Below are 22,700 nucleotides of genomic sequence, written 5' to 3' on the forward strand. Positions count from 1 at the left end.
CCCGGGGGGCTGCTGACCCCTCGTGACTCCTCAGGTCTTGTCTCCCGCGGGCTGACACGGCCCCGCTGCCGCTCAGAAGCCTTCGGGAGACTGTCTTGTTAGACCCCAGGGAAGAAGCTTGCGGGTGCTGCTGTGTGGTCCACGGAGCCAGCCTGCCTGAAACGGTGGCCAGCCCGAGCACGGTGCGGAGAGGAAGTGGCCCGAGGCCTTCTTGGGAGCCCTGCGTTTGTGGGGTCTCAGCCTTTTCTGTCCCTTGAAAACCAAAGATGTCCTAATACCAGAAACTCATCCAGGGCAGGGCTGGGGGAAAAAAAAAAGTTGGTGATAGAGGATTCTGGAATGATAACCCTGGCTTGAGGCCATTCCTTTCCTTGTTTAAAGATGAGCTGGGGCACCTAGGGGGCTCAGTGGGTTGAGCCTCTGCCTTCGGCCCACGTCATGATCCCAGGGTCCTGGGATCGAGCCCTGCATCGGGCTCTCTGCTCAGCCGGGAGCCTGCTTCTCTTTCTCTCTCTGCCTGCCTCTCTGCCTGCTTGTGATCTCTGTCTGTCAAATAAATAAATAAAATCTTTAAAAAAAAAAAAAAGATGAGCAATAATCAGGAAACAACGTGGACCTTTATGTAGAGACTAAGGAAGAAAAGGAAGGAGGCAATGAGCACAGTTGAGCAGTGGGTGAAGAAAGCAAAAGTTGGGAGATAAGAAGTTCAGACAATATTTTCTGTATACTAAAAAGTGGAAATTTTAAACTACATGAGCAAAGAGCTCAAAGAAAAGATGAGAGATAGCAGGAGGGCAAGTGGGCTGGCAGAGCTGAGAAAGGAAATTGAAGACAGCCCATCACCAACACGAGGGCCCCGTTAGCAACAACAGCAGATGACGGCTTGGACGCTGCGGAAAAAGACTGCGTCCTCCGGAGGACAGGCTGCTGGGGAAGAATGAGCCGCGTGGAGAGAACAAACCAGAAAGGTGGCCAAAGAGCAGGTGCCTGCGCCAGAAGGCTGCGGGGACGCTCCATGTGGGTCATGCCGGGTGTGCGGAGTCCCCAGCAGAAACCCACCCAGGGTGCGTGGGACGAGCGAGGCAAGGCCTCCTCGGGGGGAAGGAAGGCTGCCTTTGTACACGGAGAGGGCACATCAGGTTTCTGGACGAAGCGGATGTTGAGACGACCAGCAGCAGCAGAGGAGGCCGTCGGCCCACCCGTCTCACCCGCTCTGCTCTGGAAGGCAGTGGAGTGAAGGCAGCAGGGTGGGGGGTGAAGAGGGGCTCTCCAGGACTTTGTTCTGAGCCCGCATGGCTTCAGGACGGGTGCCCTACCTGGAGGAGGTGTCTGCCAGGTGTTCCGCTCAGCAGCTTCGGAAGGAAGGTCATGTACCTGGAGGCAGAGTGTCTACCCAGACTGCTCTTCTGCTGGACATTCGTCCATTTTCCCCACTTGATTATTTAGTCTTTTTTTTTTTTTTGAAGATTTTATTTATTTATTTTGGCAGAGAGAGAGACAGCGAGAGAGGGAACACAAGCAGGGGGAGTGGGAGAGGGAGAAGCAGGCTTCCTGTCCAGCAAGGAGCTCGAGGCGGGGCTCGATCCCAGGACCCCAGGATCATGACCCGAGCCAAAGGCAGATGCTTAACGCCTGGGCGAGACCCAGGTGTCCCAATTTGGTCATTTGTTTATAGCAGTCTGGTCTTGCAGATGTTTATTTTATCCTTTGGGTTATCACCTACGAGGATGTACACCCCCCCCCACCCCATGGGTGCAGCTTTGGTCATTGGGGGCTCTGTCAGCCCTTTGACAGACCCTGTCACTGTGGGCTTTGTTTTCATTTTAGCTCTTTGTTACTGCCTCAGTGGGATGCTGTAGACTCATCTTGTCTCCAAGGATTCCTGGGTCCTTTTACTGGAGAATGTTGTTAGGGCCAAGAGCTGGGCACTGGGTATGATCCTTGCTATGGGTTGGTGGTGTTTCTAGGTCCTCTCAGCTGACAGAGCCAGAAAATCTGTGTGTGTGCGCACACACACACCTCTCCAGGCATAGCTGTCTGCGTGTGACCCGTGTACCTGTGCGTACACACATACCTCTCTCCAGGCATAGCCGTCTGCGTGTGCACACTGACCTGTGTGCACACACAGATCTCTCCTAGTGCAGCTATCTGTATGTGTTTTACACCGAACAAGAGTTCTGACTCTTGTCTCCCCTGATTCATCACCACGTGGGTCATCCCAGCCTCCTCTCCATGCTTTTGCTGAATTGTTCAGTTCCCATGTATACCTGTAGAGGTATCAGGATTGGAGACCCATACTCCTGGGAAGTGACTTTATCAACTAGAGATGGTTCCTGTATGCAGTTCCTTTTCCATGAACCTTAGAGCCAACTTATTCTTTAAAGTCATCCAGGGGCACCTGGGTGGCTCAGTCATTTGAGTGTCCGACTTTTGGCTTCAGCTCAGGTCTCAGGGTCCTGGAATCAAGCTCTAAGACAGGCTCTGCACTCAGTGGGGAGCTTCTTGAAGATTCTCTCTCTCTTCCCCTCCCCACACATGTGTGTGCGTGCATGTACACACTATCTCTCTGTAATCAAGAAATCTTAAAAAAACAGTTACTCAGGTCAGAGTCTTTCCCTCCACCCGCTCCTTCGCAGTACAGCTGGGTTTTTGTCGTACGCTGCGCTGCATCTCGAGAACCCTTGACCTCCTAAATTATTTTCTTTTAAACTTGCATACATTGGGGTGCCTGGGTGGCTCAGTTCGTTAAATGTCTGCCTTCAGGTCGGGTCATGATCCTGGGGTCCTGGGATTGAGCCCTGCAGTGGGCTCCTTGCTAAGCAGGGAGCCTGCTTCTCTCTCTCCCTCTGCCTGCCTCTCTGCTTACTTGTGCTCTCTGTATCTCTCTGTCAAATAAATAAATACAATCTTTAAAAACAAATAAACAGGGGCGCCTGGGTGGCTCAGTGGGTTAAAGCCTCTGCCTTCGGCTCAGGTTATGATCTCAGGGTCCTGGGATCGAGCCCTGCATCGGGCTCTCTGCTCAGCAGGGAGCCTGCTTCCTCCTCTCTCTCTCTGCCTGCCCCTCTGCCTACTTGTGATCTCTCTGTCAAATAAATAAATAAAATCTTTAAAAAAATTTTTTTAATAAAAAAATAAAAAATAAACAAATAAACAGACTTGCACACATTGAAGTTCACTCTTTTTGCTGTAAATTTCCATGGCTTTGACACATGCATAGTGTCAGATATGGCAGTATCATACTGAATAGTTTCACCCCCCACCCCCAAGAAAACCCCTGTGGGCCCCCATTCAACCTTCCTCCCTCCCCTGAATCACTGGTAGCCACAGTCTTTGTACCATCAGTATAGTTTTGTGTTTTCTGGATGATTCTGTATTTGGAATCCTACATCGCATAGCCTAGAACAAACATTTTTATTCCTTAGTTATACAGTATGCTGAGGTAAATTCCACGTGATTACGGAGTGTGTTTATTCGGTACATGTTTGATTATCCTGTGTTGAGGGTGCAGTGGCGAACAGAACAAGTATCTCTGCCCTCACGTTGCTGCTTCTCTGGTGAGAGGGAAGGTAAATACCACAGTCGTCGTGCTTGATCCGTGTAATTACGCAGTACCAAGCGAAAGTGCTTGGACGTCCTCCTGTCCACAAGATGGAGAAACAGTGATCACATTTACCCTCTCACCAGGAACTAATGAAAAGCTGGACAATACTTATGAAACCCTGGTTTTCTAACTTTTGGGTATGAGGTTACAAAGTATGGTGATTCCTGTCAGGTGAGAGTCAGACAGGGTGAGTTGAGTGATTTCCCAGCTCACTGCGTGTGGGGAGTTTCCAGGTGGTGGTGCAGAGACGGAAGGTCCGACAGCCTCTGGGTTTAACAGATGGAGCTTAGGGTCTCGGGCGGCCACGGCGGTGGAGTTTGCAGGGAGAGCAGCAGAAAAGAATGCCGCAAGCGGAGAATTCAGAGGCTTGTGGGACAGTGCCATTAGTTTCCTGCAGAGTGCCAGGGAGCACGTGGGTATGAGGAAGCTATCAAGAGACAGAGAGAATCCCAGAGAAGGGTTAGAGGGATGGTGCTCAGAACTCTTCATAATTCACAGTGCACGGGGTAGACTACTTAGTGGAGAGTAATTAGCCATTGAACAAATACTGCTCTGGTGCTCGTAACCAGTGTTAGAAGCAAGAACTGAAGGTTTACATGGTTTCCAAGAAACCATATCCCAACACAGCTCCAGAATATTTATGGGAATTCAGAAGTTATTATGATTGTGTTCCATGTGTTCAAGAAGCTAAAGGAGACACTGGACATGTTGAGTAGGGACATGGTAAAGACACTGCACTGCAAAAAGATCCAAATTAAACTTACAGAGTTGCAACTAAAAGGTCAGAGGTTGTTGACATTGGGTGGCTCAGTCAGTTAAGTGTCTGCCTTCAGCTCGCGTCATGATCCTAAGGTCCTGGGATTGAGTCCTGAATCAGGCTCCATGCTCAGCAGGGAGCCTGCTTCTCCCTCTCCCCTGCTGCTCCCCCTGCTTGTGCGCTTGCATTCTCTTCCCCGCATCAACAAATAAATAAGATCTTAAAAAAAGAAAAAAGAAACTAAAATGTCTGAATGCAACTTGTGTGATGGTATTAACAGATTAGACACTGCAAAAGAAAAGCTTACTGAACTTGAAGACAAAGCAGTAAGACCTATCCAAACGAAAGGAGAGGAGATGTACTCTTAAATAAACAGAAGGGGAGGACTGAACTGTGGGACACCCGGCAGAAACTAAGACTTGTGTAATTTTAGTTTCCAGTAGGAAGGGAAGGGTGCAGAAAAACTATCTGAATAAATAGTGGCTAAAATGCTTCCCAGTTTGGTGAAAACTATAAAGCCTAAATGATCGTAACAAACCCTAAACACAAGAAACACAAATACAGCTTCACAAGGTGCATCATAATCAAAGTGCTCAAAACCAATGATGAAGAGAAGAGTCTTAAAAGCAGCTAGAAAACATGACCTATTATATACAGAGGAGCAACGTTGCAAACAATGGCAGTCTCTCTTTGTTAAGTGTGGGTGAGGAGACCGGGAGCAGCCAGCCCAGAACCCTGTGCCAATGTATACATTGTGAAATGAAGGCGAAATGAAGCTATTTCAGATGTACAAAAGCTGAAAGAATTCATCACCAGCAGACCTTCACCGCAGGCACTGTTACAGTAACTGCAGTAAAGGCTGCAGACCACAGAGAAATGAAACCGTGTGGAAATCAAGATCTACCCAAAAGAATGAAGACCCCTGGAAATGGCAGTCATGTGGCTAAATATAGATATGTATATACTGTCTTACTACTTACATTTCTTTAAAAGATAAATAAATAAAAGCAATAAGAGTAGGGGGGCGGTTATATAGAGAGCGAGGTCTATGACAAGAGTGTCAGGTGGTGCGGGACAGGAGAAATGGCAAACTCGCGTACTTGAAGTGGTGTGATTTCCCTTGAAGGTAGATTATGATAAATTAAATATGAACAGTGTAAACCCCAAAGCATATACTAATATAGCAAAGCAATAAATTACCTACAGCTGGTAAATAGTCAAGATAGAATTGAATCACATGAAATACTTAATCCAAAAGTAAACAAAAAAGAGGGAAGGGGAAACAAGGAACAGACGAGACAAATTTTAAAAAGGAGCAAAATGGTGGATTCCAACCCGGCCATGTCAACGATCACAGATCTAGACGGCGTAAGCACCCAATGAAAGGCAGAAACTGGAGTGACTGGGAGGCTCAGTCGGTTAGTCTGGGCCCCGATTTCGGCTCAGTTAACGATCTTGGGGTCACAAGATGGAGGCCTGCGTTGGGATCTGCATTCAGTGGTGAGTCTGCTTGAAATTCTCTCCTCTGCTCCTCCCCGCACTTGCGTGCACACGCACGCTTGCTCTCTCAAGTAAATCTTTATAAAAGGCAGAAATTAGTGGATGAGGCGTGCCTGGGTGGCTCAGTGGGTTAAGCGTCTGCTTTCGGCTCAGGTCATGATCTCAGGGTCCTGGGATCAAGCCCCGCATCGGGCTCTCTGCTCCACGGGGAGCCTGCTTCCTCCCTTCTCTCTCTGCCTGCCTCTCTGCGTACTTGTGATCTGTCTGTCAAATAAATAAATAAAATCTTTAAAAAAAAAAATGTGTCTCCCAGGGGTGCCTGGGTGGCTCAGTGGGTTAAGCCTCTGCCTTCGGCTCAGGTCGTGATCCCAGGGTCCTGGGATGGAGCCTCGCATCGGGCTCCCTGCTCAGCGGGGAGCCTGCTTCCCTTCCTCTCTCTCTGCCTGCCTCTCTGCCTGCTTGTGATCTCTGTCAAGCAAATAAATAAAATTCTTTTAAAAAAAAATTAGTGGATGAAAAAGCAGTACCCAAATATATGCTGGCTACAAGAAACCCACTTTAAATGTAAAGACACAAATAGGTTAAAAGTAAGAAGAAGGCATGAGAGGTACCATTCTAACACTCATGGGGGGGGGAGGGGAATTGCTGTAATAATATCAAATAAACCGGTTTCAGAGCAAAGAAAACTACCAGGTAAAGATACTTCATAATGATGAAGAGGTAATTTTGCCAAGAAGACAACATAGATTTTCCACACCCAGTAGCGGAGCTATGAAACACATGGGACAAAACTGATAGAACGGCACAGAGAAGGCGGCGAATTTGCGAGTACGGTTGCTGCTCCTGGTGCCCTTTTCTTAGTCACTGGGAAAGTAGGTAAACCGAAAATTAGTGCTGTCGCTGTCAGCCCCTGACCTGGTTGCTGTTCACAGAACACAACCCGGGCCTTCCAGCGCCTTCGAAATGTTTACCAAGATACATCGTTTGTCTGCATCATAATTTTTTCTGACAAAAATGGAATTATGTTAGAAACCAATAAACATACTGGCAGAGTAAATCCTATACTTCCTTGTAATCCGTGAGTGAGAGGAGGAATGCAAAGGGAAATTGGAAAGGTTTCGCATTGGGTGAAAAACAGCCAGAATCTGTGGGGCTCCGGGGAAGCTGTGCTCTAAGGCGGGCTTCGTGGTGCTAAATGCTTGACTTAGACTGAGGGTTTAAAAAAGTCCCAAACACTCAACTTCTACCTTAAACCAAAAAAAAAAAAAAAAAAAAAAAAGGAACAAAATAAATCCAAAAGACTGCAAAGAAAGGAAATAATTCAGATCAAAGTGGAAACTAAAGCAGAAAAGACACAAAACTGATGTAGCCAAATGCCGTTTTTGTTTTTTTTTTTTAACAAGATCGATAAAATTGACAAACTTCTGGCTGACCAGATAAGGTGGAAGAGTGAAAAGAACATAAATCACCAACATCAGGAACGGAAGAGCTGGCATCACTCCGAATGACACTGCCCCTAAAAGGGCACTGGGAGGAAGAATGGCGTGTCGGCCGTGTGCCGGTAACCCTGCCGGCTGGAATGAGCCGACCAAACGCCCTGGAAGACAGAACCACTGCAGGTGACTCCGCAGGAAGTTCAAGACCAGGTCCGCTCCGTCTTTACCAGATCAGAATCGTAGTTAAAATCCTTCCCACAAAGAAAAGGACAAGTCCAGACAGCCCTGCAGTCAGATTCTGCCAAACATTTGCGGAACAGATGACCGCCGGTCCACACGAACCCCCAGAAAACTGAGCGGATTCATTTGGTTCTGCTGGTATTATCCTGATAGCGAAAGCAGGCAGAGGTGGTACAAGAAGAAATTCATAAGGAAATGCAGACGAGCTGGAGTAATTAAAACAATTTCAGAAATGAAGAGCAAAGTTGGGAGGACGTCACAGGGTCTGGGGCACTCGGAACCCGAGACACGGCATCTGTCCCAGATTGGAGGAGGCTTTCTGGAGGGAATGACCCAGGGTGGACTCGGGAGCAAAGAGAACCAGTCACGTGCCTTGGAGGTTCTCTTTGCCAACCGCTGCGCCTTCCGCTCTGGACCAGCCTTGAAGGGTAGGACAAGGACTGAAAGGGTGACACAGGTGGAGATGGTTAGTGTGAGGTGCTTTCAGATTATGGTATATAATGTTTAGTTTTTCCGAATTTTATCAACACTGCTCAGTATTTTTCTTAAATGTGGAAGCCATATGAGAAGGTCACTTGTTTTCGCCCAGAGAGACAGGGACTTAGAAATACTTAAGTTTCTTTCTTTCTTTTTCTTTTTTTTAAATGGCATTCCCAGTAGTTTTAAGTATTTAAATAAAAGCTGTATGGATATTCAAGTGGCAGAAGGGAGAAGGCTGAGAGCGTCTCCTCCAGGTGGGTCATCTCCAGCTCATGAGCCAAGCATGGTCAGGTTGACCTGTGGTGTCACGTCTCTCTGGGCCTTGGAGAAAGTGTGTGACTGGTCTGTAATCTCTCCTCTTGGGCCCCTGGCCAGCTGTGCCCACCCTGGTGCTTTGAATCTGTTTTATTTCCCCTTGACTAGCATAGTTGGGATCTGTGGGTCGGCCTCTGCTGGGAGGGTTCTGTCCTGGTACCAGTTGGGGTGCGGACAGTGTCCCCAGCGACTCTTCTGCTCCTTATTCCTGCAGGCTTCCTCCTGAAGGGACGTGTGTGTACAGAAAAGTGTGAGCGGGGCGCCTGCCTTCGGCTCAGGTTATGATCTCAGGGTCCTGGGATCGAGTTGTGTGTGGGGCTCCTTTCTCAGCAGGGAGCCTGCTTCCGCCTCTGCCTGCCGCTCCCCCTGCTTGTGCGGTCTCTCTCTGACAAATAAATAAAGTCTTAAAGAAACAAAAACAAAAACGTAAGAGCCTGGGCATGAAGCTCCTGAGCTTTCATAAACCAACACTGGCATGAATGGCGCCAAGCTGGACCCCACAGGGCCGTGCCTCTGGGTCCCGCCCGTCGTACCCGGCCTGGAGGCGTCTGGGTCCTGCGGCAGAGGCCAACCCCGCCTGGTTGGGAACTTGATGTGCATCTGATTGTGTTTGGCCTCGGACTGTCATCTTCCGGCGAGAGACACCTGCATGAGCTTGGAGGGTCCGTTCTGCCATGATGAACACTGGGCTGTTTCCCACGTGGGCTGCTGGGACCGGGGCTCAGGGAACGCTGTGTGCGGGTCTCTGCCAGCCCTTGCCGCGGGCCGGGGAAGCCCTCCGTGGGGGCCGGGGTATGTGCAGGTTGGCCAGTACTGCCCACGGTGGTCCTGAGCGGGTTAGCCCGTCTCCCGTGGCCCTGATGGGCCTCCACGCCCTTGCCGGCACGTGGTGGTTTTTCTTTCCCATTTTAGCCATTTTAGCCGGTGTAGTTAAAATACAGTTAGCCACTGCGCTGTGAATCGCAGAACAGTTTCCTGAGGACTGTAGAGCTCGAGCTCGCTTCCGTGTGTTTTTAACCACGTAGGTACTGGTTTTCTTCTAAAGTGTGTGCTCAATTCTTTTCTCCATTTTTCTACTGGATTCTGCCTTTTTCTAGGAATGTTGTATGTGTCCTGGGCTAGTCCTGTGTCACCTCCGACGGATGAGATGAGTGTACGCGCTCCTACAGACACTTCCCATTCTGGACTTGCCTTTTTACTCAATGGTGTCTTGACAAACGGGGGCTCTTAATTTTACTGTAATCCATTTATTAGTTTTTCTTTGTGGTCAGTGGGTTTCTGATATCTGATTAAGATACCAGAACCTGCTGTAGGACTACAGACATTTTCTCCTACATTTTTTCTGAGAGCCCAGTTGTTTCACTCTTTGGATGCTCGTTTCAGCGTCGGTCTAGAGCAGACTTCTGTGGGCGAGCTGAGGCAGGGGTCGGGGCCGTTTTTTCCGTGCGTGCATCTCGTCAGCACAACACGGCATCTGCAAAGTCCGCCCCTTGTCACAGGTCAGGGGAGCCTGCGCGGGACTCGGCTGTCTGCGGACGTGTCTGCGTCCGGCCCCGCCGGGCAGCTGATGCCATCCGTATCAGAGCGGCAGACCCTGGCAGAGGCGGCGGGCCGGCTGGTGAGGGGGCTCTCCGCGGGCCGGGCCGGGCCTCGTGGTCGTGGTCGGCGGTGCGTGGGGCTGTGCTAAGATGCTTCCGGAACGTCTGTGCTTAGAGATGTCTGCTCTCTTGCAGGGTGGTGCCTTCCTGACTGACGCTGGCGGGGAGCCCCAATGAGCTGCTGACTTCTGTCCACCTGGGTCGCCAGGAGAAGCCTGCGATGTCCCAGACAAGGGATTATGAATGTGAGAGCCATGACGCTGGAGGGCAGGAGCCCCGGGTTGCAGGGTCGAGCACGAGGTGAGGAGAGGCCGTCTGCGTGGGCCGAGTCGCGGGCTGGCGGCCTGCCTTTCGGGGATGTGACGGTGGCTCGTTGACCAGCGGTGTGGTGGGGGTGTGTCGCTGTCCCTCCTGCTCCCAGCGGGACCGGCAGCTCCCAGCCGTGCTCTGTGCTTGCTCCCGAATCAGACGTCCTCCCGTGGAAGCCCCGTCCTCAGGGGTGGCCCCTGCTCCCTGCCACAGACGCGCCCCGGAGGGAAGGCCTTCTTGTGCCTCGGGTGCCCTGCAGGCCATAGCTCGACCCAAGTCCACGGGCCCACTCTGGGCATCAGTCCACGGCAAGGCCTGTACCATAGTTCATCATTTTTATTTTTTCATATTTTTTGCTTTATTTGGAAATAATTCCGTATTTACAGAAATCTTGTAGGAGCAGAAACGCGGCACTGAACACTTGTGTCCCCTGGCCCTGATTCACCCTCGTGGCCTCTGTATACCTCCCCTCCCTTCACACACGGCTGTGTCTCCAAGTCTCCCAGGGCTAGAGAGACACCGCTGTGAGCAAATCTGGTGGGGGATGGGTTGCAGGTGTCCTGTGTCCTCTGCCTCACGGTCGTGCTTCAGCCGCTGGGTCCTTCTCCCGGCCCGGCTGCACACGCCCACCCTGCCCAGCTCACTGCTCCTGCACGCTCCTTTCCACAGCCGTCCTTTCTCTGCCTTTTGCAACATTGACACTCAATAGTGGCCCCTTTTTTAAAAAAAAGTTTGTTATTTTTTACAAAGATTTGATTTATTTGCCAGAGAAGGGAGCACATGCACAGACAGGGAGAGCTGCAGAGGCAGAGGGAGAAGCAGGCTCCCCGTGGAGCAGGGAGCCCGACGCGGGGCTCGATCCCCAGACCCTGAGATCATGACCCGAGCCGAAGGCAGACGCTCCCCCGACTGAGCCCCCTAGACGTCCCATTAGTGGCCCTTTCTCAAATGGAGAGCTAGGTTGGATTGGACGATTTCTTAGCAGAATGTTGCACGGTGATGTCTCACCCTTCTCAGAGTCTCTCTCTGCGGGCGCGCGTCCACCTACCTGCTCCTCACTGGGTTGGGTGTTCTGCTTGTTTCTGACTCGGTCTTTCCTGGGATGCGACTGGCCTCCCAGCTACAGCCCCCTCCCACACCTCCCAGCTACAGCCCCCACCCCCCTTCCCAGCTACAGCCCCCCCCACCTCCCAGCTACAGCCCCCCGCCCCCACACCCCCCAGCCAGCGCACAGCTCCTGTGAGAACAAGAGCCCCCTTCTTCCTGCTCATGCCCGAGTTGGTGCCTTCTCCCCGCACACTCATACATTTCTTTCTGCTTTGCATGGTTTGTAGTCGGTTCCCGCACAGCTTCCCTGGGCGCTGCCGTGGTCCCGGATCGTGCCACTGCGCCCCGCCTCCGCGTGCCCGGGACTCGTGCCCGGGACTCTCGGGTGCCCCTTCCTTCTGGCTCCAGGCTCCTCCCCTTCCGCAGCCTCGCCCTCTCTGCTCCCCAGAGCTTCGGCGCTGACTCACTCGCTCGTCTGGTAACGTGTCCGAAAATCGTTCGCGAGCCGCCTCCCCGCGCTGGCAGGCCGTGCGTGTGACGCTAGAGAGACGGCGGTCTCCCCGGACCTCGCCGCGCCGCGTGTGGTCTGCGCAGGCACAGGGGTGCAGGGTCTAGTCCCGCTCTGGGCGTGGCTCCTTCTCCCCTCTGTTGGGTCACGCTGGTCGCTGAAATACGGGGGGTCACCGTTCTCTTCATTCTCCCTTTCCTTACTGACCTCATTTGTTTTTAAACAGGGAAGCCATTAACGTGCTTCCGGAAGACAAACCGCCTCAGGTACGTGCAGACCTCTGTGCCCCCGCACACCTCTCGCAGGCGGTTTTCCCGGCCTCCCTCCTTGGGAGCGCAGGCACCACAGTGCTCGGCCGTGTCGCCGGTGTTGCTGCAAGTTTGTCCTCAGGTGCATCCAGGTGAGGGGACACAGGGTCGTAGGTGTCGGCCGCCGCCTGCCCGCCATGGAGCCCTGTGTGCTGCGCCAGCTGCCCACAGCCTCCCCTGGACGGCGCTCGGGGCGGGCCCGGGTCTCAGTGCCGCTTGGGTTATGTCGGATGCCAGGACTTGTGGGACAGCTTGTTTTCCCGTTTCTCTGTAGTACTTCTGTGGGGCTAGGGTTCAGATTTGCATGTGAAGGGTATGAGCCCCTTACATGAATTTATACTGCAAGTATAACGTTTTCACCGAATGTGTCCCAGAAAACAGCCTTTTACTTTATACTTTGTCAGTCTTTTCTTTTAGTGCACCTGGATTTTTAGTCGCCACTAGAAAGTCTTTCCATCCGTTGTGGTTGTGGGGAGCGCTCTCGCATGGCTTAGCTCTTGTGCATAGAGGAGTCGCTCTCGTGGGTGGTGTGGCTCTGATTTTCGCTCTCCAGATGCCACCCCGTTGTGTGGCACCTTCACCCTAGTCTGCGGCGTGTGTCCTGCATCGCGTGAGTCGTGGGGCTGTTTCTGCCTTTCTGTCGACCCCGCTGACCTCTGCACACGTTCTTCATGGCCTGGCCTGGCCGCAGCCTGACATAACTGAGGCCGCGTGGGCCTGCGGCGTCCCGGCCCGCTCTCCGCACAGCTGACTTCCTCGGCTCATGCACCTCCTGGGGCACAGTCAGTACCTGGCAGGACACAGGGCAGCCAGCCCCGCCTCCCCCAGCACCCGTGCCCCTGGGGCCCAGGTTGTCCTCTAACACACAGGGCTCTGGAGGCCCACGGCGGCTGCCGGCTCTGGCAGGGGAGATGCCAGGTCCTCTCTGCCCCAGCGCGTGAGCCCACTCCCCCAGAGCGCTCAAGCTGGCTGGTCGGCGACTTCATCGTCTACCTGGGGAGAATGGGGATCTGTGTGTGTTCTTGGCTCCTCACTTTTCTTCCTCTGGGAATAATCTCTCATCCTGTTTTTCTGTGAATCATTTGTCTTTCTTTTTTTTTTTTAAGATTCAATTTATTTATTTGAGAGAGAGAAAACACAAGCAAGGGGAGCAGCAGAGGGCAGAGGGAGAGGCAGACTTCCTGCTGAGCTGGGAGCCCAATGTGGGGCTCCATCCCAGGACCGCGGGATCATGACCCGGGCTGAAGACAGACGCTTCACCGACTGAGCCCCCCAGGCACCCCTGAATCATTTGTCTTAACCCTTCCAATTTGTAGACTTGCGTTTGTATTCTGGGTAGCCGTTGTGTTTGGGTCACACATGTGGAAGATTTTGTCTCAGTTTGTGCTCACACTTTTTCATATTATTTGTTGTTGTTGTTGTTTTTTAAGATTTTATTTATTTATTTGACAGACAGAGATGACAAGTAGGCAGAGAGGCAGGCAGAGAGAGAGGAGGAAGCAGGCTCCCCGCTGAGCAGAGGGCCCGACGCGGGGCTCGATCCCAGGACCCCGGGATCATGACCTGAGCTGAAGGCAGAGGCTTTAACCCACTGAGCCACCCAGGCGCCCCTATTTGGTTGGTTTTTGAGGAACATTTTAAACTCCAACGTAGTCTGTTTCATTGATTTGCTCTGTGCTTTTGTGTCTTCTCTGTCTGACTTGATACACCCTTTTCTGAGGTCCTGAAGCTCCTCTAGATGTTTTAAGGTTTGAATTAGTGGGTCTCTAACTGCACAGTTCTCTATGGAGACAAGTGACCTGGGCTGTGAATGGGTCCCATCCGTGCGTCTGCGTGCACAGTGAGCAAACTCGTGCCGTGGCTTCCCGGTGGCTTCCAGGCCTTTGTACGCCCCCTCCCGCCCTCATCACACGCCTTGGCCCTTCCGTATGCGCAGTGGTCAGTCTGCGCCTCCCCCAAGGAGATATCCTGTTGGGCGCTGACTGGTAGTGTACCAAGACCACAGGCCCATCTGGGGGGGGATCGCCGGCGGCGCTGTGTGCAGCTCCTGGGGTGGCCCCTCATTCCCCTGTGAAGATTGGGGGCTCTGCTGGCCGCGCTCCCAGGACTGTGTTCTTGCTGCTGTCTTGCTTCTGTCTCCTGTCCCCGTTTCTTCCTGCCCCTTCCCAAGGCCCTAATGCTCCCTGCCTCCTCGGTGCTGAGTGCTGGTCCTGCCGGCACGGGAAGGGGCGTCATGGTTGCATCTCATCCGTCCCGTCACTTCTCTATTCCCTTCGGAGTCTCATTGTGCACCAAAGAGTGGGCGGTGTCGGGCTCTGCTGGTGCTCTGGCGGAGGGCCCAGGGCTCCCACGGTCATGGCTGCCGAGCCCCCCAGGGTCGTGCACCCATCTTCACACAGCATTGTGTCCGCCCGGGGCCTCACCCTCGGGTGGCCGTCCTGGCGTGAGAGGAGCTGCTGGGGCTGCCGCCGGGCAGGCTCGGGACGCGCACGTGCGGGTGTCCTGGCGCTCTGGGTCTCGACGAGGCAGGTTACCGGGGTGTCCCTCGGACCGAGGCCTGGAGGGGTAGACCATGGGAGGGAGGGCAGCTGTGCCCCTCCCCGTGCCCGCGGGACTCAGGTGGCCGGGCAGACGCAGGCCAGGCCGGTCTGGAAGTCTGATGGGACAGCAGGTGCGTCCCCGCGTGTGTGCCTGGGGCACTGCCGGCCGAGCACAGGGGCCGCGGGTTGCGGAGCCTGTGCTGTTCCGTCTGGTGTGCTCGAGCGGGTGTGAGGGTCACGTCTCCCGAAGCAGAAGTGCTCGCTGTGCGCCCCGCGGTGGCGGACGTGGCAGGGCGGGCGCTTGCTGCCTTCTCCGTCCCGCCACCGCTCACGGCTCCGCCTGGGCCCCACGCCCGCGCCTCGTTCCCGGTGAGCGATGCCCGAGCCCCGCCCCGTCAGGAGCGGAGCCCCTGGGCGGGGAGAGCCGAGGAGCTTGCCCTTCAGGCAGGGCTTCCCGGCAGGGCTCGGCTCAGCAGCCTCCGGCCGGCCGGGAGCCGCGAGAGGACGAGAGAGGGCGGGCGGGCACGGCAGGCTCAGCCGCTCCTCCCTGGGAGGCTCGCGGCGCCCTGCAGCCCGCCCCGCGGTTGCGCTCTTCGGCCGCTGCCTGTGCTGACGCGTTCATCTGGCCGCGAGGGTGGGTTCGGTGCCTGCCGGGCTTTGGGACTCGGCGTCTTCGTGGCCACACTGGCTGGCTGTGGGCAGCAGGAGAGTGACGAGACAGCAGCCGCACAAAAGGCTATTGTTCAGGGCCCGCGGCCAGTCCGATGAGGGGGTGGGAGTCCGGGACAGAGTGCTCCTGTGGAGTCTGGGGACAGGTGAGGCCCCTGCGGCATAGAGCGGGGACAGCACGGGTCCCTGCGGCGGGCAGGTGTGCGTGGTGTGGGGGCTGGTGCCGAGGAGGGCCTGGAGGGGGTCCCAGAGAGCCAGGCGTGCAAGGAGCCAGTGGGGACGACCCGGGGCTGAGCACTTGTGGGGTCTTGGTACCCACTCGGGCTATGGCCGACTCACACTGGAGCCCAAGGTCATCCCTGCCTCTGTGCTTGTTCGGGCGGCCTGTGCTCTGTCCTCGACTCCAGCCGCCCTGCAGGAAGTCTCAGCCCCTCCACACCCCAGCCCCTGTCTCCCTCTGCCTTCCCTGGGGAGCACCCCACTTTGCAGCCCCTGTGCTGACCCGCTGGGCTCCCCGGAATTGGCAACCCTTTTTCTAAATGAGATAAAATTTGCCCTTAAATAGTGGACAGTCAGTGTTTTAGTATATTGACAAGGTTGTGCAACTCTCAGCTTTGTCTGCATCTGGGACATTGTCCCCCCGCATAAAGGAACCCCGTTTCATCAGCAGCTGCCGCCACCCCCCTCCCCCAGCCTGGTGTCCACTCATCTGCCACCTCTCTCTGGATTTTTCTTGTCCTGACTTGACATAAATGGAATCACGCAACAGGTGGTCTTTTATCATTGGCTTCTCCCCAGAAGGTTCATGCGCGCCATGGCGTGTTTCGGGCTCATTCCATCGCATACCTGTACGGCGCATTGTATCCGTTCATGTCTTTGTGTGTCGTGACTCATACTGCCGTGAACATTTGTGCAAAGGTTTCTCTGTGGACGTGGTTGTTTCTCTTGGGTCAGAGAAACGCTGGGGATTTCTGAAGAGCCGCCAGACTGTTCCCGAGAGAGGCTTCCCACCAGCGGAGTATGAGGGCTGCGGTCTGTCGCGTCCTCTCCAGTGCCTGCTGTGGTTTTACAGAACTGTCGAAGCCGTCCTGGTCGGTGTGGAGTCTCGGGCTTTGATTTGCATTTCCCTGATGACGGATGAGGTTGAGCACCTTTGTATGTGCTTGTTGGCTCTTCGTTTATCTTCTTCGAAGAAATGCCCATTCAGATTCTTTGCCCATTTTTTCTTTGGCTATTTGTCTTGTAAGAGTTCTTTATATATTCTGGATACAAGTCCTTGATTAGAGCCATGATCTGCAAGTGCATTCTCCCATTCTGTTGTTGTCTTTCCACTTTCTTGATCGTATCGTTTGTAGCACAAAGTTTTTAATTTTTTTTTTAAAGATTTTAGTTATTTATTTGAGAGACCACAGAGGCGGAGGGTGGGGGGAAGCAGACGCCCTGCTGAGCAGGGACACCCCCCCCCCCAGTGTGGGGCTCGACCTCAGGGTCATGACCCAAACTGAAGGCAGATGCTTAACCAACTGAGCCACCCAGCAGCCACAAAAGTTTTTAATTTTGACCAAATCCAATTTAATCTGTTTCTCTTTTGGTGCTCGTTTTTAGTGTCAGGTGTAAGAATCCAGGGCCAGATCCAGGGTCATGAAGATACACCCCTGTGTTTTCTTCTCAGTTTTGTAGGGTCAGCTTCTACATTTAGGCCTTTGATCCATATTGAGTTCACCCTCGTATGTGGTATGAGGTAGGGGTCCAGCTCCCTTTCGCATGTGGACGTGCAGCTGCAAAGACTGTCCTTTCCCCAGTCAATGGGTCTGGCACCCTTGTTGTAAGAATCAGGAGGGCAGAGAATGTGCTTGGTCACTCTTGTGTCCCTTCCGTCTGGTAGATTGCCTGGCACATGTTTGACACTCATGAAGTTCTTCCAGGAAATACTTGAACACATCGTTGTCTGCAGGTGAACCTGTCCAAGAACTGATAAAGGCGAGAAGGGTCCTTCACGTTGACTTCGGTGCAGGCCACCCAGCACAGCGAGGGGGCCGTGGGCCAGCCTGCCACCCTCGGGTGTCTGCACGATCGTCTTAGCCCAGATCTCGTGTCCTCGTGCCTCTGTCACCAAGCAGCTCCTTTTCACTGACTCACCTCAGGTGCTGCTGCCACTGTGTCGCAGCGGCGTCCCAGCCCCTCCTGGCAGCAGAGCCCCCCGGGGCAGTTGGACCGGTCTCTTGTCACATGCCCGGTGACTGAGCGTCCTCGCACTGTGCACTCCCTCTGTCCGAGTGCTGCGCGCAGACAGCACGAACCCCAGTGGTGAGGTGCGTTTTCTCCAGTCCGCACAAAGTTCCTGTCCCCAGCGTGCTCAGGGAGGGTCTGGGAGAGGGAGGTGACCACAGGCCCAGGCCAGCTCTGCTGTGTCTCCTCCCTCCTCTCTGCAGGGATCCGCGTCCTGTGTGCGTTCTCTGCCTCTGGTGCCCCAAGGGTCTTGGTACAATGCTGTACCCCAGGGGTGACCAGAACATTCTTCTGAAAAACCGGGGATTCTACCCACGCACACATAGGAGTGCGCCAGAAAGGGAACAGATGCTGTTCTCTGTTTAGAAAGAATTATCGCCGTTAAATTCGCTTGGAAGTGCTTCTTTAGGGCTTAGGATGTTCAGCTCGGTGCTTTCTCAGCTTCTGTGCCAGAACAGCCCTTCCTGGGGAGTGTCGGGCCTTGGTTCTGGTCGAATCCAGCTCCGGGAGCCAGGATAGAGGGGCAGCAGAGCTGTGTGAGGAGACGGGATGCAGGGACCCCCCCCCCCCCCGCCAGGGCCGCTGCCAGTGGGACAAGGCCACGCCTCGTTCACGCAGAGGGCGCCGGTGCCGAGCACTCGGCCGACCCTCTGTTCCCACCGCCAGCAGCATTTGCCCACCTGGGGGCCTGTGGCCTGTCCCCTGTGGGCCTGCTCCTCTCCGGCTTCTCAGGCCCCCCTCCCGTCTCTTCTTGCTGGGTGTTAGTCCCCGGGGAACACCCAGCCTGACCTTGGGGCAGATGCTCGCCTGGCCTTCCGGAACTCTCCCTCCTTGTTCCCTGTAGATCAGCTTGAGTGAGATCACGTCGGTCCTGCCCAGAGCAGCCCCGTCCAGGGCCATGCTTGTGCCTTCTCTTTCACTCGAGCAGGACCCACAGCTCCCGCCCTGGCCTCCAGGCCTCTGCCTCCGTGCCTTCTTGGGGTCCCCCTCTGTCCTTCCCTTCCTTCTCTGCTTCAGGCCGAGAGCCCTTGGTCAGCCAGCCTGTCTTCGACGCTTCCACAGGTCCCGTTCATGTTTTCGTGTCCTGGGTACCGGGTGTCGTCCGCTGGCATCCCGGTGTCTGCCAGCTGGGAGAGAGGAGGTCCCCGTGGAAGGGGCTCTGTGGGTGGAGGTGCAAGGGGCTGGCTGGGCTGTGAGGAGAGCCTGGCCAGATCAGGAGGCTGAGAGCGGGAGCTGAGAGTTTGCTGGGAGTGTGCGCCAGCCCTGCGACGGCTCAAGCGGGCGAGGGTCTCACGGGTTTTGCACTGGCTCCATCCTCGGGGAGGGGAGTGGCTGATCCGGTAGGCGAAGGCCATGGGGGCAGAGGTGAGGGGCTCGGTGCTATGTCAGGACGCACCCCACGGCAGGGAAGAGGGGCCGCCCCACGCATTTGCGTCTGGGTGGGGAGGCAGGGTTGGCTCCACTTGGTGCTGTGACCGTGGGGAAGCAGACTGCCCGTGAGCCGCCAGGCGGTGGTCGTGGAGGACGGTCCTGGGCGGGGGGCAGCCCTGGAGATGAGGAGGGGCCTCCTAACCTGCCTTCTGCAGGCGCTTGCCTTGCACCGTGGCTTGTGGTCAGAAGCCGCATGTGACCTCAGGGGCCCCCGGGATGCCCACACCTGGACAGCACCGCTGACAGGCCTGCTTCCTGGCCTCACACTCTGCGACACTCTCTGCTTCTCTGCTAGCCTTGCTCCCTCGTGCTGTCTTGTCCCCAGGACACCCTGTTCTCCTTCCACGGGACGACTGGCATGTGGTGGATGGTGGTCGCAGGCAGCCGCGAAGTCCCCATGGCCTCCCCCGAGAGCAGCCCAGTCTGACTGCGGACGGGGGGAGGTGGGCAGGCTGCAGCGTGCAGAGGCAGCGGCTCGTCTGCACACCACATGCCACTTCTCCCCGGGCCAGGTGCCCGGGGTGTCGTGGTTGGGGGCCGAGGCTCAGGCAGTGACAGCCCGAGAAGCAGAGGTTCCCTGAAGGGGTTTTGGGGTCCTGCAGGCCTGTGGAAGGGGCATCAGCCAGTCTCCCGTGGTGTGAAACGACGGGAGCGCGGCAGAGGGAGTGGGTTGGGTGAGGGGCAAAGCGTGTACGCGTGGAGGGTCTCGCGGGGGAGCTGCACCCTCAGAGTTCTCGGTGAGGCCGTGCACGGGGCGTCCGCGGAGAGGAGGCAGGAGGGTGAGGTGAGGCCTGGAAGTGCTCTGAGCGTTCTGCCGCGTCCCGTGCACAGTTTGGTGAGGGCCGGGGTGGACCCTGCCGAGCTTCTCTTCTCGCCGTGGTGCCCCCCCTCCCTCTTGTTGGGTTTCTTCCGCTAATGCTTAGCTGTCCTGTCGCAGGCACAGAGAGGGACCTCAGACGAGTTGGACCCAGAGAATAAACACATAAGGAAACGGGGCACCAGGAGTGAGACCCAAAAAATGCTAACATTGGAATTATCCGTGTTTAAAGATCTGAGGCAGGGCACCTGGCTGGCTCCAGCGGTGGGGTGTGCGGCTTCTCATCTCGAGGTTGTGAGTTCGAGCCCCGTATAAAAACTAAAATAAAATCTTGGGGCGCCTGGGTGGCTCGTTCAGCGTTTGCCTTCGGCTCGGGTCATGATCCCGTGTAGGGATCGAGCCCCGAGTCGGGCTCCCTGCGCAGCGGGAAGCCTGCTTCTCCCTCTGCCCTCTGCTGCTCTGCCTGCTTGTGTGCTCTCTCTCTGTCGCTTTCTTTTTCCAATAAATAATTTTTTAAAAAATCTTAGAAAAGATTATACAAAATAGGCTGTGTTTCTACCTACCAGCACCAGTCAAAGAATTTATAAAGTCAACAATGCAAATATTGAACACCGTGAGGCAGGCTGGGGTGAGGGACAGGAGTGTTGCTGTGAACAGCTCCAGGGAGAGCAAGTCGGGGTCCTCTGGACAGTCAGGCGCCCTCCTGGGACCCAGCGTCCCGCCACTGCAGGCTTCTGCGTCCTCTGCTTATGGATAAGGGTGTGCACAGTGTGGTTGTGAGAGATGGTTCCAGATGGCAAAGAACTGTCAGCAGAATTGATCAGAAACGTGTGACCCAGGTGCCTGACCGGCTCTGTCTCTGGAGCATGAAACTTTTTTTTTTTTTTTAAGATTTTATTTGTTTATTTGACAGACAGAGATCACAAGTAGGCAGAGAGGCAGGTAGAGAGAGAAGGAGGGAAAGCAGGCTCCCCGCTTGGGGCTCGATCCCAGGACCCCGGGATCATGACCCGAGCCGAAGGCAGAGGCTTAACCCACTGAGCCACCCAGGTGCCCCAAGCATGAAACTCTTGATCTTGGGGTCATGAGTCTGAGCCCCCTTGGGTGCAGAGGTTACACACATACACACACACAGACTAAAACAAACCAAAACAAAATACCGTGTCAAGGGTTTACGTGGGCAGCACTGGGGGCCGGCAGCTTGAGCGGGCAGACAGCGGCGGTGAGTGTCAGTGGCAAGTGAAAGAAAAAAAACACACAAAAAAATTAGTTTTATTGGGTAAATATATGATTAAAAAATAGACACACTTAAATGAATTTGTTTAGGTATCTTCCAAGACGGTAGAACTTTAACGGCAGGGAAGCCGTTGCCTTCAAAGTCAGGACAGTGGTGTCTTCAGGGCGAACAGAGGTGTATTGTGGGCATGTCTCCCGATGCTGTCTTGTTTTATTTCTTGGTGAGTGTTGGCCACACCAGTGTTGGATCATAATTGTTCATTAAACTTATTTCTAAGTTCTATATATTTCTCTGTATACGTTATAGGTCATGATTTTTTTTTTAAGATTTTATTTATTTATTTGACAGAGAGAGATCACAAGTAGGCAGAGAGGCAGGCAGAGAGAGAGGGGGAAGCAGGCTCCCCGCTGAGCAGAGAGCCCGATGGGGGCTCGATCCCAGGATCCTGGGATCGTGACCTGAGCTGAAGGCAGAGGCTTCAACCCACTGAGCCACCTAGGCGCCCCCATGATTTTTTTTTTTTTTTTTTAGATTTTATTTATTTATTTGACAGAGACACAGAGAGGGAACACACTCATGGGGGAGTGGGAGAGGGAGAAGCAGGGAGCCCGACGCAGGGCCCAATACCCAGAACCTTGGAATCATGACCTGAGCCGAAGGCAGAGGCTTAACCCACTGAGCCATCCAGGCGCCCCATGGTTTTGTCTTTTAAAAGCATAAACATGCCATTTACAACAGTATGTGTGTGTGTGTGAAGCCTGGGAATAAGTCTGACAAAAGGTGTACACAGCCTTTAACAGAGACCTGGATGAGTGGGTACGCCCTGGTTTGGTTGGAACGTGCATGCGATCCTCCTGGGGTAGACAGCAGAGTCTGCAGGGAAGAGTGAGGGCTGGGAGCAGCCAAGACACCCAAGACAAGCCGAGTGGGACTTTGGGAAATGTGGGTTGTACGCAGCTGTCCTGGGGAGGACAACAGGGTGCTGGTCAGGTTCATACTGACCCACAGAGCTGGTGGCTTGCTCAGACATGGGTCTGTTGTGGACAGAAGGGTGCTGTGTGCAGACCGTCGTGAGAGGCCCAGGGATCTGCATGAGGAAAGTGAAATTTCATACAGTCAACGAAGGGCCAGGTACAGAAACGACTTCAAGAGGAGGCAAAGCTGTAAAACTGACAAGTAGGGGCACCTGGGTGGCTCAGTGGGTTGGGGCCGCTGCCTTCGGCTCAGGTCATGATCCTAGCGTCCTGGGATCGAGCCCCGCATCGGGCTCTCTGCTCAACGGGGAGCCTGCTTCCTCCCTTCTCTCTCTGCCTGCCTCTCTGCCTACTTGTGATCTCTGTCTGTTAAATAAATAAATTTAAAAAAAATGACAAGTAGATTTCAGAGAGGAGTTTTGGCTTAGAAGTAGGAAAGAGTTTTTAAACAGTGTACAAAGAGGAGAAATCAGGGAAGAAAAGAAAAGATGTATGAGTTCAACATTAAAATCAAGACTTTCCACCAAAAAAGCAGAAGGCACCATGGGGTGAAAACACATTGTGAAACTTGGAAAACAGGGAAGGTGGGAAGGAGAAAAAGTATGGGTTTCCTGCTGCTCGCACTGCGACTGGTCTGACGTGGGGAGCACCCGGGACAGGGTCCTGGCGAGGAGGCGCGGAGGGAAGGGCAGGTCCTCAGT

The 22,700-nt window shown here is 54.3% G+C and overlaps 1 protein-coding gene across 1 annotated transcript in view; it reads left to right on the forward strand.

Annotated features, from left to right (window-relative positions):
- ARHGAP39 (Rho GTPase activating protein 39) overlaps nucleotides 1–22,700 on the forward strand; it is a 96,670-nt gene that overhangs the window by 31,649 nt on the left and 42,321 nt on the right. Inside the window, exon 2 of the mRNA XM_080802700.1 lies at nucleotides 10,066–10,230. Within this exon, the coding sequence (XP_080658826.1) occupies nucleotides 10,151–10,230 (80 nt within the window). The 5' untranslated portion in view covers nucleotides 10,066–10,150. The remainder of the gene's footprint in view (nucleotides 1–10,065; nucleotides 10,231–22,700) is intronic.

Source organism: Martes martes, assembly GCF_963455335.1.
Source record: "Martes martes genome assembly, chromosome: 4".
In the NCBI taxonomy this organism is placed as follows: domain Eukaryota; kingdom Metazoa; phylum Chordata; class Mammalia; order Carnivora; family Mustelidae; genus Martes; species Martes martes.